A 15381-nucleotide genomic window follows, 5' to 3' on the forward strand; every position below is an offset into this window, starting at 1 on the left:
TGTCTTTTCTTGTTGACGTTTGGAAATACCTCCTTATATGGCTGTTTTTGAACAGAGAACTTAAGTGGTGGCATTTTTAACCTAGACTCTCTCTTTTAAAAATTCTTTACATTTATACAAGCTAGGGGAGCATATTCAATGGGTCTAGGTGTTCTGAGGACATGTTCCTTGCTATTCAAAGGAAAATTGTTAACTTGTTCTATCCTGATCCATATTGAGCTTATCCTTACAAATCTGTGTACTCTGGGATTGTGGTTTGTAGGCTGTTTTTTTTTTCTTTTTTTGCTTTATGTTTAAAAACCACCTATGAGTGAGTACATGTGATAATTGTCTCCTGTGTCTGGGTTACCTCACTCAAAATAATGTTTTCTAGATCCATCCATTTTCCTGCAAAGTTCAAGATGTTGTTATTTTTTTCTGCTGTGTAAATGTACCACATTTTCCTCATCCATTCTTCGGTCAAGTGACATTTATATTGTTTCCAGGTTCTGCCTATGACAACAATGAGGACACTAAGAGAGACTTACATAGATCTACATGGGAAGTAGAAAAAGACAAGAACTCCTGAGTAAATTTGGAGCATGGGGACCTTGGAGGAGGGTTAAAGTGGGGAGGGGAGAGGCAGGGAGGGGAGCAGAGAACAATGTAGCGCTCAATAAAAAATATGTGTACTTCCTGCAAAAAAAAAGAATCTAATCTCATACAATGTATCTTATTACCTTCTCTGATGACAGTTGAGAGATTAATCTAATTAATCTATAGATATAAGGATAAGTCATTAGTAGCCAGTTTAATTCTACATCTGTTTAAATTTTTCTCTTAAGTGGCCTATAACTGGTCTGATCATAAATTCATGATCAGGATACCAGGTTTGGGATTTGGCTTGTAGGCCAGGGCTTAAAGTAAAAAAGCAACTAGTCTCATAATATTATGACACTATGTAGCAGTGTGTGTATCTTCCTAAGTCATTATTGAAGCTTGCAGGGTTTGCATATATATAAAATGATGATTACTTTTCTCCTTCAGTAGTGATGTTTAATTCTTGATTTAATAATTAAAATACTTACCCTTAGATTTCTATGAGATTACAAGGTTAAGAAGAGTCATATATATCCAACTGATGAGTTCCCATGTTTGGTTTCTGAAGTGCTTGATAAAACATGGAAGTTTTTTCGTACTAGTTTCATGGTTTCCCTCTCTCCCATCCAGGGCTGCCGTAGTCACATAGTTGTCTGTAGGAGCTCCCAAAGTCATAATACACATTCAGAAGATCTCTTGCTACTTCCCTCTGAGGCTTTTCCTTCAGGACAGCCATTATCTGCTTAACTTTTCCGTTTTAAGAAACATTATGATTATTATTTGCCTGGAAAAACCTTTAACACTGTTTCATAAAAGAATGTTTACAGTTATTCTATTCCTCTTATCTTCAAAGTTAAAGCATGAAATAAAAGATGCATTTTAATTAGTGAATAATAAATAAACATGTCTAGTTCACCATTTTTTATTTTTAATCACATTTGGTAGACAAGACAATAATTTAAATTTTGCTTTATTTATAATTTTCTTAAAATTATGAATTTTGTTGTAAAATCTGACAACTACTTGAAATTTTCCTTTGTGATTGATCTGGATAGATTCTTTGTATAAATCTATGTCTTTTGAGGATTCATCTTCATTGTGCATATTTATTTGTGATGTGTATATTATTTAACTGCTTAGAAGTTTAACATAGCATACTAGTCACTATTTTCAGATTAGACTCAGCTAATATCTGGGAACTTAGATCTCTTACCAATGTTGTCATTGAATTAGGAAAGACCCAGTAAAATGTGGATGGATCCATCACTCCAAGCAGAACTAAATAGAAACACGAGGGGAAATTGTTTTTTTATAAAAGTCACTGCTTATACTAATGTAATCACGGATATATTTAAATACTGTTTATTTCTGTTTCTTTAGCATCTCAAGAAAAAGTCTATGGAATCTACCAAAATAGCTATAGATGTTGGATTCCGCCACATTGATTGTTCTCACTTCTACCAAAATGAAGAAGAGTTGGGACAGGCCATTCGAAGCAAGATTGAAGATGGCACTGTGAAAAGGGAAGATATATTCTACACTTCAAAGGTATTAAAGACACAGTGCATGATTGTGCAAATTAATGAAGGGGGATGTATTCACATGATATAGTGTGGTTAAACCTGTCGTTGGTAAATTGTATTTATAGGTCAATCTTTTAATTCATGCATGCCCACCTATCTGATTCCGTACTAAACGTGGGACGTGATGGCTGCCTCAGTATCGCTGCATTTTAGTCTATAAGCTTCGTGCACATTCCCATTGCTTTTTGAGACTCTTCTAAAAATGCTATGACTTAGCATGAGCTATGTTATCAGAGAAAGTTCTTCTGGGACTACAAGTCCCTTATGTTCTGAATGATTTTCCAAAAACTATGATTATGAATATGAATCACATTGACAGATAAAGCAGAACATTATAAAACTAACCCTCTGGATGTTAAATTAAGAAATAGCTAATGTGTCTAGTACTGTGTCCACAATATGTTAAAATATTTTAAGTTTTTTGTTAGTTATATAAATTAAAGGGATACTGAATTTTTTCCCATTGAGTTCAGTATATAGGAGAATTAAAATATTAAATTACTCTCTAAGAAATACAGTACAAATTTGATAGTGTATTTATATATTAAGAAATTTCCTTCCATTTTTTCATATTTACTAACAACAACCACTAATATAAAAATTTATGTAGATGGACACCACCATAAAATATTCATGATGAAAGCAAATATTTTTCTCGTGGTCAATTTTAAGGTGAAATTTTAAGTTGAAAGTTTCTCAGTACCAGGTGACAGAAAGCAACTGATTATGGCAATTTATTGATCCAGCACAACTCCCATTTTCCGTATTTTGTAGCTTTGGTCAACTTGCCATCGTCCAGAGTTGGTGAGACCCAGCTTGGAAAGTTCACTGAGGAAACTTAAGTTGGACTACGTTGACCTCTATCTCATTCATTTCCCAGTGTCTCTGAAGGTAGGCACTTTGTAATATCAAACTATCTAACTTCAACTGTCACATGACCTTCATCTTGTGAGTAGATGGATTTAATATATAAAAATTTACATAATCTCAATTTATTTAATAAGAGTTATAAAACAACAAGGTGTGGCTGCAGAAATAGTGGATGGAAAGAACTGATTCCTAATTCCTACAAGTTATTCTACAATCATCACTGTGCTACACACACACACACACACACACACACACACACACACACACACACACACACACCAGAAACAGAAATAAATAAAGGCAGGGTGGGGAGCAGAGAAAAATGTAGAGCTCAATAAAAATCAAAATAAATAAATAAACAAATAAGTAAACAAATTGAAGTAAGAAATCTTAAACACACTCCTCAGGATAACTTACATGAAAATGTTTACCGCATCATGTAAATGAGCAAAAGTACAAAATAGTCTTTGGAAATATCTTCACTTAGTTCTATCCTGACTCTATACTATTAGAGGTCTAGTCAGTTTTGTTTCGGCCATTTCTACTGATGATAATAAGGCCTTTAGCTCAAAGCTCAAGCTCATTTATATTTGATGGCTTCCTGCATGTTCCAACATCAAAGTCCACCTTGCAGAAAAACAATTAATTCTTTCTCACTTTCCTAATTTTCTATCATTCATGCACTCAGAGTACTAAAGGCCATGGTTTGGAGCCCTGATTATTTATCCTGTGTCAAACTTACAACTCATAATTGCCTGAAATCAGTGCCATGACACTAGTGAAACTGTCAGAGAAAGACGGACATTGCAACAGGGAAATATATAGGTGTATTAAAAATAGTGTGTCGACTACTACATGACATAGGCTATGAAAATGTATTATTACTGCACATAGCATATGAAAAGTAAAGTCCTGTTGCTGATAGAAAGCCCTTAAAAGGCACTTTATTAATATAAGAAAAATTGTTCCATCTATGTTAGGGGTTTAATTCCCAGACATACATTTTTCTGGGAGCATAGCTACAGGAAGAGGTGTTAAAATGGCAAGCCCTTTCTAATGACTGCAACTATTCCAGCCAGGGGACAGTCTTTTACCTCAAGATGAGCATGGAAATTTAATACTTGACACAGTGGATCTCTGTGCTACATGGGAGGTGAGTGACAATAATAAATGCCACAGAAGAAATAGAGAAGGAGAAAGTAAGAAAATATGATGGCTGAGCTATTAGCCCTTCAAAGACTCTGTGAACATCTCAGAAAAAAGGACAGGAAAAATGTAAGAGCCATACGATAGAAAGAAGAATGCTGTGCTCTGGGCGCGACACAGGCAATGCAGACATGATCCCTCAGCAGATGCCCACCCTACACCCCCAATAGGCCTGCACAAGATCAAGTCTGCCAGCAGCCAATTATCAAGCCTGGAAGGACTCTTGGGGCCCTATCCTCCCCTGGTGAACTGTTTACTGGTGATGGATTCTGGGGAAGGGGCTGTTGTTGTCTTCAGTTGGGTATCCATTCAGGAACCCATTAGGTTTCAATAGATATTTCCAAATCCGTGATCACATAAATAATCCTGGTTAAATTCTGAAGGCCTCAAAACAGAAGGAATGCTGGAAAGAGGCTTGCAGGGAGGGAAGACAGGTAATAGATGTGGGAGAGAGATTAAAGAGGTTATGGGGATTACAGTATTTTGAAGGCATTATATAATATAGGACATTAACAAAGAACCAATTCAGTGAATGCTGCTGACAAAAGGAGAGAGGTCCAGTTCGCACAACTGCACGTGTAAGAAAGGGATGAGTTCTCTTTGTTGTAGACATTATGGTCTTTCTCATGAATGTTCTGCTTAAGTAGTAGGAAAATGCATAGTAAAACCAAAGTGAACGTGGAGGATAACCGTAATCTGCTTTCCTCCCTATATGATAATCATGATTGCCCAAGGAGAGCACAGGACTTTATCTTATTGTCACCACCTTTTCTGCCATTTACTTTATTAATTATCAGTTCTTACCAATAAATACTGACCAGCTTCACTTTCCTTTTTTTCACCATTCTTTCTACCAACACTGCTTTATATTTCAACCAGATTCCAATTGTGTGTGTTTCTCTCCACCCATATTTTCTTCCCAGGCTATGGAGAAGTGTAAGGATGCAGGATTAGCCAAGTCCATTGGGGTGTCCAACTTTAACCGCAGGTTGCTGGAAATGATTCTGAAGAAACCAGGTCTCAGATATAAGCCTGTGTGCAACCAGGTGAGCTCCTTTATTCTTTATCAGGCTTTCTCTGCTTCCTTCATGTCCTGTTGATAGGTTTCTCTGTGTCCCCCCCTATTTGCTCATCTTTCTTCTGTAGAGCAAAAGGTACTAAGAGTAGAGCCTTCATCCAGGGTTCTTGAAGGGCTCATAACTATATCTTTGCTTGGAAAATAAAGCAGTGATGCAGGGAGACCATAGTGTGAAAACAGTTTAGAGAAGTCAAGGCTATCATCTGGAGATGGAGTCACTAGCCACACTTCAGAAGGAAGATTCACTTATGCCTGATATCCTAATGATCAGCCAGAGACTGAGTCAATACAGGAACAGTGGAGAGTAGGCAATACTGGTAGTAGCTGAAATCCACACTGAGGAAACTGTACCAATACTTAAGAGTTGATCCAGTGCCTAACCGCATCAATTGTGTGCTGATGATGTGATCTGAGATACCTTTTATAACTTACATATAAGAAATGTGGGCTTGGCAGTGGTATGCATGCCTTTAGTTCCAGTACTTGCAAGGCAAGGGCAGATGGATCTCTGTGAGTATGAGGCCAGCCTGAGCTACAAAGTAAGTTTCAGGATAGCCAGGACTACACAGAAAAAAAAACCCTAACTTAGAAAAAAAAGGAAGACTGTGTTCTCAGTTGGAAAAATGTGACATGTATGTTTTGGGTACAAGCGGCATATTATTTATGACAAATATAAATGTCATAAATGTCAAAGAAATAACACAGAAATAATGTTTTGTACATCAGTTATATAACGAATCACATTCAAAGTTTAGGACATTTGTAATAATGATACAACATATCAGTGTGTCCAAAAAGTCATTCTCAACCTTCCTAATGCTGCATCCCTTTAATGCAATTCCTTAAGTTGTGCTGACTCTCAACCATAAAATTATTTTCATTGGTACTTCATAACTGTAATTTGCTACTGTTAGAAATTATATCTGACATGCCAGATATTTGATATGTGACCCTGTAAAAGGGTCATTCAACCTAAAGGGATCATGGCCCACAGTTGAGAACCACTTGTCTAAAATGATTGAGTTATACCATATTCTATAATACAGGCAAATGCAAGTGTCTATATCTGAACATGTATTTAAGAATCCATTGAAAATAAATTATAGAAATAACTATTCACTCCTACACACTACAGAACATACCAACTGAAAAAATCAAGTGCTCTCATCCATTATTGTCGTTCGAGCATTAGATCAAAGGAAGTTAAAAATTAGTGGAGTTTCCAACTTTAACTGAAGGCGACTAGAGTTAAAAAACAATTAAGCCAGACCTTAAATATTCTAGCAACTAGTGATGTCAGATGTGATCATTTAGTAAAGCTAGACATAGTCAGATCTCTTCTTTTTAAAGGCAAGATTTTTTCCTTTTGTGGAAAATATATTTTTCTCACATAATATATCTTGATTACAGTTTTCCCTCCTTCTGCATTTCTCCCCACTTTCTCTCCCATCTAGTTCTCATTAGGAAAACAAAAGGCTTCTAGGGGATAATAATAAAATAAAATAGAACAAAGACTAATACATCAGCAAAAGACAAGACAAAATGAAAAAAAAATCAGCACAAGAAAAGGCACAAGAAGCAGAAACGCACTGGTTTGCTCACTCAGAAATCCATACAAACCGTTAAACTGGAAGTCATAATATATATGCAAAGGTTCTATGGGAGCACATATTTATCTAAACATAAAAATATGTGATTTTAGATTAGATAGATAAGATAAATTTTAAAAAGTGACATTATGAGACAAAAAATTTCCAAAAATGATGATTGAATTTGTTTCTCTTGGCCATATACTACTGGGCATGCAGCCTACCTTTAATTTGTTTCCCTAGTGAGAACACTTTGGAGGAAACTAAATTTTCATTTACAAATGGTTATCAGTTGGAGACTGATTCTGTGTTAGAGATGGAGACTTTGATCCACTTCTTTCTGGTCTAGGACACCATCTGGTTCATACCTGTGCAGGCCCTGTGCAACCTGCCTCAGACTCTGTAAATTCATATAGATGTTGATTCTATTGATTAAATGGTCATTTTTTTTCTTAGTGTCCTCCATCCCAATTGGCTCTTATGCTCTTTCCACTTCCTCTTCTATAAAGGTTCCTGAACTCTGGGGCCAGAGATTTGATGGGAACATCCCCTTTAGGGATAGATGTCCCAACGTCTTTCAGTGTCCAGCGACCCACATCTACTGCAGAAGAAAGTTGCTCTAATAATGGCTGATTAAGGCACGGATCAATAAGCACAGCAGAATGTCATTAGGAGTCATTTTACTGTTATACTCTTTAGGTAGAACAGTAGCATTTGCCTTTACCCTAGGTCCCAGGACTGTCTTAGGTATGTAGCAACCAAGTAATGTCAGGGTTCGATCCCAGTGAGTGGGCCTTAAGATAAATTACATATTATTTTGTTACTCCCACAAGCTTTGTGCCACCATTGTACTAGCATATCTTGCAGGCAGGACGCCACTGTAGAACAAAAGGATTGCACCTGGGTTGGTGTTTACATTTCTTGTTTGGTAGCATACAGAGTACCTTCCTGTATCAAAGACTCTAGAATGTGGGAGTGAAGGCTCTATGTAGGCACTAGCTCAACTCCCCCCCCCCCCCCCTGTTCAGTGAGTTGTGTAGGTGCTGTCTTCAGCAATGGGTTTGGCCGTCAGTTTGCAGAGGGCAAGCTAAAGACTTAGCAATAGCCTGCGCTCTTTGGGAAGTCCCGTGGGACCCCTTTGGCCAACAACCCAATTAGATGTACCCCAATACCAGTAGTGAGTGCTTCATTTGGCATCAAAAGATGGCTAGTTAGGACTCTGTCTTCCCCATTATTTGGTGATTTCATTTAGATCACATACATTTATGAATACGTTTTAGGAAGTTTTGACCACATTGGGTTTCTTTTCTACCCTGCAAATGGCCCTTAGTCTTAGCTGCCCCTCCTGTGTTCACTCCCTCGTCAGCATCTCCCTAGTACCTCCCTATTTTTTCCTCCTGTTTCAGTCCCTCCCCCCATCCATCCATAAATATATATATTTCCCTTTCTTAACAAGATCTATCTGTACCTTCTACTCCCTTACTCTCTATCTAACCTCTGTGGTTCTATGGATTGTAATTTGGTTTTCATTGACTTAACAGCTTACTATCCACATATAAATGAATACGTACCATATTTGTCTTTCTGGGTCTGGTGTGTGTCTCCTTCTCTCTTTCCTTCTTTGTAACTTATTTATTCTTGTTTTAATGCAGAAATCCACTCAGTATAATTAGCACAATTTCTAACAACTTCCTGTTTTCTTTCAGACCTTATCTGAACTGAATATTTGACCAAATCCTTGCATTAGTCAAGAGTCAATATTCAAAGCCCTATGAGTTCATAGAGTTTTTCATGTCTCCCACAGTAAAAATTGGTATTTAGCATCCAAGATCTGGCCAATGGGGTTATTGAATCTCAAGAAAATTGTTGTATTTTAACTTCCCAAGAGAGCTATTAAATTTATTTGAAAAAATCATGATATGGTATTGATACTCTCAATTCCAATTTAATGCTAATATTTTGTCCAGCTTCCTTCCTTTAATATTTCTTTGATATTAATAAATGATTTCATATAATTTTATACCTTTCTATTCTGTTTGCAGGTTGAATGTCACCCTTACCTCAACCAGAGCAAGCTGCTGGATTACTGCAAGATGAATGACATCATTCTGGTTGCCTATGGTGCTCTGGGAACTCAGAGATATAAAAATTGGTAATAAGAACAGGAGAAGTTATCTCTAAGTCACAACTCTTCATTCTACAATATCCAGGTTTCTGGAATTTACTCTCAGTCAAGGTGGGGTTGTATTTCAGAAAGGCTCCAGAGAATGATCAACTACTAGTCCATTGACTACATTTGAGAATTCCTGGACCCTTGTGGCCATTTTCATCTGTGTTCAACCCTAGCAACATATTTCTGGAAACTGTCTTTCCTTCTAGTACTAATGAGGATACCCCAGTTCTCTTGGAAGATCCAGTTCTTTGTGCCATGGCAAAGAAGTACAAACGGACTCCTGCCCTGATTGCCCTTCGCTACCAGCTGCAGCGTGGGATTGTGGTCCTGGCCAAGAGTTTCAATGAGGAGCATATCAGAGAGAACATGCAGGTGACAGGCACTAAAGCTGTGTCCTTCATGAGTCCCACAGCTTTAAGTTTTAATTTTAGAATTTTCAAGTGTACAAAAAGCTTAATAAATTAAGCAGTACATCTCTTATCTAAAATTTTCAGCATTTAAATTGTTGGTATTTTATTATTTCTCTATAACACTCTTTCAGAGTAACACCAATCAGTTATGGACCCATGTGTTAATACTGTAACAGTTAGTGATCATCTTTTTTTTTTAAATGATAAAACTGTTTGGAATTATATATAATGAGTCATCTTCCTTCTTCTTTTTTTTTTTTTTTTTTTTTTTTTTTGGTTTTTCGAGACAGGGTTTTTCTGTGGCTTTGGAGCCTGTCCTGGAACTAGCTCTTGTAGACCAGGCTGGCCTCGAACTCACAGAGATCCGCCTGCCTCTGCCTCCCGAGTGCTGTTTAAGTAATATTGAAAATGACTTTTTTCCCTCATCCTAAGTTTTCATGGCTAGGATATAGAAACGCAACTGTATCTATGATAATTACTGAAGTATATTTTCAAAACTGTCTCTGCACGTAGTTAACTCTTCCACATACATAACATTATCTCTTTTGAATCTGTCAGCTCTTTCTTCTCCAGCTTCCTTTGAAATCTTGGTCTGTAGATTTACATATTATATGTGCCGATATACTTCCCATTTAATTTTTAAATCTGGATTTCAATGTTTTGCTTGATGACTTTAAAAACTGGGGGGACCTCCTCAGATGTTTTAAGTATTGTCTGTTGTTTCAGATTGACAAATGTTCTCCATCAATATATATTTAAAATAGAATTTCTTCTTCTGTAACAGGTTTTTGATTTCGAGTTAGCTTCAGATCATATGAAAATTCTAGATGGCTTGGACAGAAATTTACGGTATTTTCCTGCTGATATGTAAGTAACTTTCATAGCCTTTGTAATTTTGATGGTTCTCTCCTTAAGGAGAGTATATTAATAGCATGTCTGTCAGAAGTTACCTCAGCATGAGGAAGTCAAAGAACACAGACAAGGCACAGATTTCTAGAATTCTCTTTCTAGACTCAGTCAGAGTTTTACTCTCAGAAACAGCAAAAGAAAAGTGGATGCATATACAGGGTCACCTTGATCTGACGTGCCTTCCCCTCTTGTATCAACATCATGGAATGTGCTGGGAGAGCCCATATCATTGCTGACTCTATATGGTCCCTGCAGATCTTTTGATTCTATGTATATCCTGGGTATTTTTCAATGTCACATGTTCAAATATTGTAATGATCAATTTCACAGTATCATCTCTAAAATCTGTCCAATTTCTTAGCAGACCAAAGGAAATTCCATCATCTCTGTGTCACAGGTCAGCAGCTCTTACCCCTCTCCATATGGAATTGGCTTTAATAATATCAAACCTCTTTTTTCCTCTGCATTGTATGTGTGTTCAGGACTTAGACAAACATTTTCTCAAGAATGTCTGGATTGTTGTGGTAAATAAAACACTATTTATACTCAACAGACAATCATTACTCTCCTTCATGCTACCTATAACTATATAATTTACAAAACAATGTATAATATAAAGATTAATCAAGTACTATTTTGCTTAACCTCTCTTATTATATTATTATAATTATATTATTTTCCATTATTTTTACTTTCTATAACCTCTTATTCAAAGAGATGGAAATACTGGCAAGCAATCAGTGATTTTTGTTCCTATTAAAATGATAAATCATTTTATCACTTTCATGCTGCTATAGAGTAAATGCCTTGGACATGGAACTTTAGTCTTATAAATGACATTCCTTCTAGTTCTGAATCTAACAAAGCATAGCCTGTACAATTATCAGCTAATGAATAATTGATGGTTGAATGAAACTGACAATAAGCCGCTATCAATTACTTTATCACTTCAGAGTAGTTTTTAACTGTCTATTACTTTCTAACTTGGTGTGTATGTGTTCTCACACAAACCCTGCATATGAAGGTCGGAGGACAACTTGCAGCCATTGATCCTGTCCTTCTACCATGTGAGTCCAAGGGTCTAACTCAAGTTACCTGGAATGGCATCAAACACTTTTAGCTGCTGAGCCATCTCTTGATCCCCCCAAAATATTTATTGTTGTCAAATACATAACTTGACTTGCCCAATTCAAAACAAGACAAAAATCAGTTCTGCTTCATTGAGAATTTGAAGTATTAAAGAAATGGTTGGGTTTTTTTGCTTTATAGAACGGTGTATATATTTGAACGACTAACTCTGGGTTCTCTATGTGTTAAGTTCCAAGGAATATGTGTATGAACAGTTCCTTTGTTCTTCCTCAGTTCTATTATGAAATACTGTTTGTAAAAGTAAGAACACATGTCATATGAATTATCACAAAAAAAGTTTTCAACTTTCACCTCAGTGGTCATCTCTGTTGAAATTGAAAACTGGAAATTGTCATCGGGTACATTGTTCATTGTTTTCTCTTTCATTGTTCTCTCTCATTGCAGATTCAAGGCTCATCCCAACTTTCCATTCTGTGATGAGTATTAACATGGAGGCCTTTGCCATGGGTTCTGTTAGAAGCTCTTGTGTGTGATACTGGACTCTCATATGCTGAAGCTGGATACATAACCTTCAATCCATGCTGCTTAGAAACTCACCCTCAGTTTGAGCTATGGGTATATGTCAGGTAGCAAAAGTACTTAATTTTAGTTCTTTTCTTCAAATAAATAAAAATAATTTGCTTCAGCCTCATCTACTCCTGTGTGAATATTGTGTATATATACCTTGAATGCTTTACCTCTTCCTGCCCCATAAAAACCTCAAACTGATTTATCTGGATATTCATGAGTAAAAACTCAAAAATGAATGACAATATAATCTACAAATGCTATGACTGGAAAAATTCAGCAGAGATTGGGAGATATAAAGGTGCTTGGTTTGAAAAACACTGCATTTCAAGTATCCTTTGGATGAAAACAGAGCTGTGGAGCATGTTACGTGGCTCCCTAGCTGGAGTGTTTAAGGGAAAGCTGGACTATAGGACTGACTTGGGGTTTCTTAGTCTATAATGGCATTTAAACTCATGAATACATCTAAGGTCACTAGGGGAGAAAGCAAATTTAAAAGGTAATCCAAGAATTCTTCTAGGACAAGTGAAAGTTAGGGCTCCTATAATTTAAGGATGAATTTGCTTCAAAAAAAGTAGATATAATGTTGGATGTACATCTTGGGTGTGCCTGCTGAAGGCTGTGGCTTCAGAAAGCCTCTGGGATGAACAAAACTGGGCACAAGAGGGACAGTTGGAAGTTTTGTTCTGTAAGTGCCCATGTCCTCACCGACGCTAAGTTTTTGACCAGTACTCATGACAAGGTCTCCAGCTTTGGAAAAAGGTCATCTGAAATGAAGGTTTAGAGCTTCAAAACTTACTCACAGACTTTACACAGTGGCCAGCTGGGTCTGGCTGTGCTGTGCCGTGGAGCCAGGAAAGGCAGGAGACAAGGAAGTTTGAAGGCTATACCTCCCACAGTCAGTGCCCAGAGCAGGGCAATGGAAATGACTGCAGGTTATTTGGCCCATGAGGAGAGGACTCAGGAATTCTCCTAATTTTGTGATTACAATATTTAAAATAAAAAAGCAAGCATAGTACAAATCGACGTAGCTATACCCTCTTAGTCTGCAGTCTCAGAGCCGCTACAATGGTGGACACCCGAGAGCTTGTAAACTTTTCAGCTGCCTCTAACACTGGCCTCTGATGCTAAACTGACTGCTGACATTGAAAGCATGCCATGTGCCCAGGCACAACAGGCAAGGAAAGGCGGGCACCTCCTGGTCCAAATCCCCAGAGGGACACTGCCAAGTCAAGAGCATGGCTTGTGCCCTGCCATGTGGCCCAGCTTCAGGTACAGGTATGAGCCTAGCCTGACCTGACAGCCACGCCTCAAAATGGTAGCCTCAGGAACCTGCAGTCCCAGCTCCAGACTGGTTTCTATAAAAACATAAATGATCATGAGTTAAGCCTGTCAGCTAGACAGACTTGCAACTTAGGTCAAAAAGGTACCTTACAAACTTTTAATAAAATATCCAATGGTAAAAACCTTATTTAAAATATCCTATGGGTGATCTTGAGCCACTAAGTGAAATTCTTAAAGGGAACAGTGATCCAAGTTCCACTAGACAGCTTACAGAAGTTCCCAGATAGGTACTCACCCAGGGATAGTATGTTGTACAGAGTACATTATATTATCTATGATCAGCCTTGTCAAACATGTATATTGATTATAATTAATTAATTATAAACTTAATTCTACAGCAATATTAAGACAAAACTGTCCACTATTATGACTATACCTTTCCATTTCACCAGTTAAGGTATTAAACTCTTATTTTGAAGCAGAAGCTTGGATAGTACAGAAGAGCAGGATGAAATGTAGGAAATACTTTGGCAGAGAACTGGCTATGTTCAATGTTCCTTATACTAAGCAACAGATTGATTGGTTATTTCAAAACAGTGATTCTTGGGCAATTGTGTTAGCTCAATTTGAAGGCCAGATTAATAATTATTTCCCAGAAGATCCACTGCTGCATTCACATAACTATATTCCTTTATTTTCCTAAAGTTGTAGCAAAAGATCCCTTAAAGGATGCTATGTTAATTTTTACAGATGGTTCTTCCAATGGAAGAGCTGCATATGTTGTTAATGGAAGAAGTTTAAGAAAACAATTTAGATTAACAAGAGAAGCTGCTTGTCAAATGGTTAAGCAATGTAATTGATGTACGCCCACAATATTTACCTTAACCCCAACTGGGAATAAATCCCCAAGGACTACTTCCTACTAATTTATGGCAAATAGATGTTACTAGTATTACAAAGTTTGGCAAATTAATATTTGTGCATGTGACAATAAATATATATTCAGGATTCTTAATAGCCACTGCACCTCAAAAATCATAAAGACAGATAATGGGTCCAGATATGCTAGCAAAGCTTTTCAATAATGTTGCTCCCAATAGAATATCAAACGTAAGGTAGGCATTCCTTATAATCCTCAAGGACAAGGAATCACAAAGCATACTCATGGCACCTTAAAAACACAACTTCAAAAAAACAAAAACAACAAATTATATCCTCAAATGCCACATAATGCCTTGAACCATGCATTTTTTTTAACACTAAACTTCTTAAATATGGATGCCCATGAGCAATCTGCTGTGGACAGATTTTGGCATGATGGCACCAAGACAAGCTTTACTAAAGCAAGGTGGAGAGACTCTTGCACTGAATTATGGAAAGAACTCGATCCTGCATTAATATGGTGTTGAGGGCATGTTTGTGTTTTTTGACTGGTTGAGAATCAAGCGAGAGAGCATCCAGAATGTCCGGTTTGATGCATATAGCCGAGGAATGCCAGTCCTGATGACATCACAGTCACTGATGACTCCATAAACAAGCAGAGAGAGTTTGCTAAACCTGCGATCCTGATTTCCTCATCCCACCATGCTGCAGGCTGAGGAAACCCCTAAACCAATGCTCCCGACTTATTACAACTTGCTGTCATCTGAGAAGGTAAAGAAGGTCATCGTGACAACTATGATTTCCAGCCTCTTGATGTTGTTGCTACTCAAACTTGCAGACCTAGTGAGTCCTGCTTACCTTGGAGTCAGCCCCAAATTGTAGACTGGACATTTAATTATTTTACACTTTGGGACACAGTACTCATTTTGCCAGTATGGTATTCAATCTGCTGTTAAACTAAAAAGGCCTGAGAACTGAGAACTCAGTTTTTCCCTCATAGGAACAAAAACTCATTACAAGGAGTGATTGAAGCCCTTCTTCAAGTATGGGGAGAGTAGCCTAAAAGTTTCTGCTGCTCAGAGACTGAGACAATTATTTATTTATTTATTTTTTTTTTCCTGTGCCTGTCTTTTTTTTTTTATTCTTAATTTTTTTTTATTAA

The 15381-nt window shown here is 37.1% G+C and overlaps 1 protein-coding gene across 4 annotated transcripts in view; it reads left to right on the plus strand.

The window, feature by feature from the left end:
- The window catches only part of LOC101986470 (aldo-keto reductase family 1 member C18), a 14725-nt gene extending 2548 nt beyond the window's left edge, over positions 1 to 12177 (plus strand). The window contains exons 2-10 of one of the 4 annotated variants that reach the window (XM_013349024.2): positions 1960 to 2127; positions 2937 to 3053; positions 4108 to 4185; positions 5162 to 5284; positions 8948 to 9057; positions 9285 to 9450; positions 10273 to 10355; positions 10880 to 10921; positions 11931 to 12177. In XM_013349024.2, the coding sequence (XP_013204478.1) occupies positions 1960 to 2127; positions 2937 to 3053; positions 4108 to 4185; positions 5162 to 5284; positions 8948 to 9057; positions 9285 to 9450; positions 10273 to 10355; positions 10880 to 10886 (852 nt within the window). In that variant the 3' untranslated portion in view covers positions 10887 to 10921; positions 11931 to 12177. Of the gene's footprint in view, positions 1 to 485; positions 569 to 1959; positions 2128 to 2936; positions 3054 to 4107; positions 4186 to 5161; positions 5285 to 8947; positions 9058 to 9284; positions 9451 to 10272; positions 10356 to 10879; positions 10922 to 11930 lie in introns of all 4 variants that reach the window. The other 3 variants (XM_013349025.2, XM_005354908.2, XM_005354910.2) reach the window with 3 other exon arrangements.
- Positions 12178 to 15381: the final 3204 nt, after the last annotated feature.

This window comes from Microtus ochrogaster, chromosome 16, assembly GCF_000317375.1.
Source record: "Microtus ochrogaster isolate Prairie Vole_2 chromosome 16, MicOch1.0, whole genome shotgun sequence".
In the NCBI taxonomy this organism is placed as follows: domain Eukaryota; kingdom Metazoa; phylum Chordata; class Mammalia; order Rodentia; family Cricetidae; genus Microtus; species Microtus ochrogaster.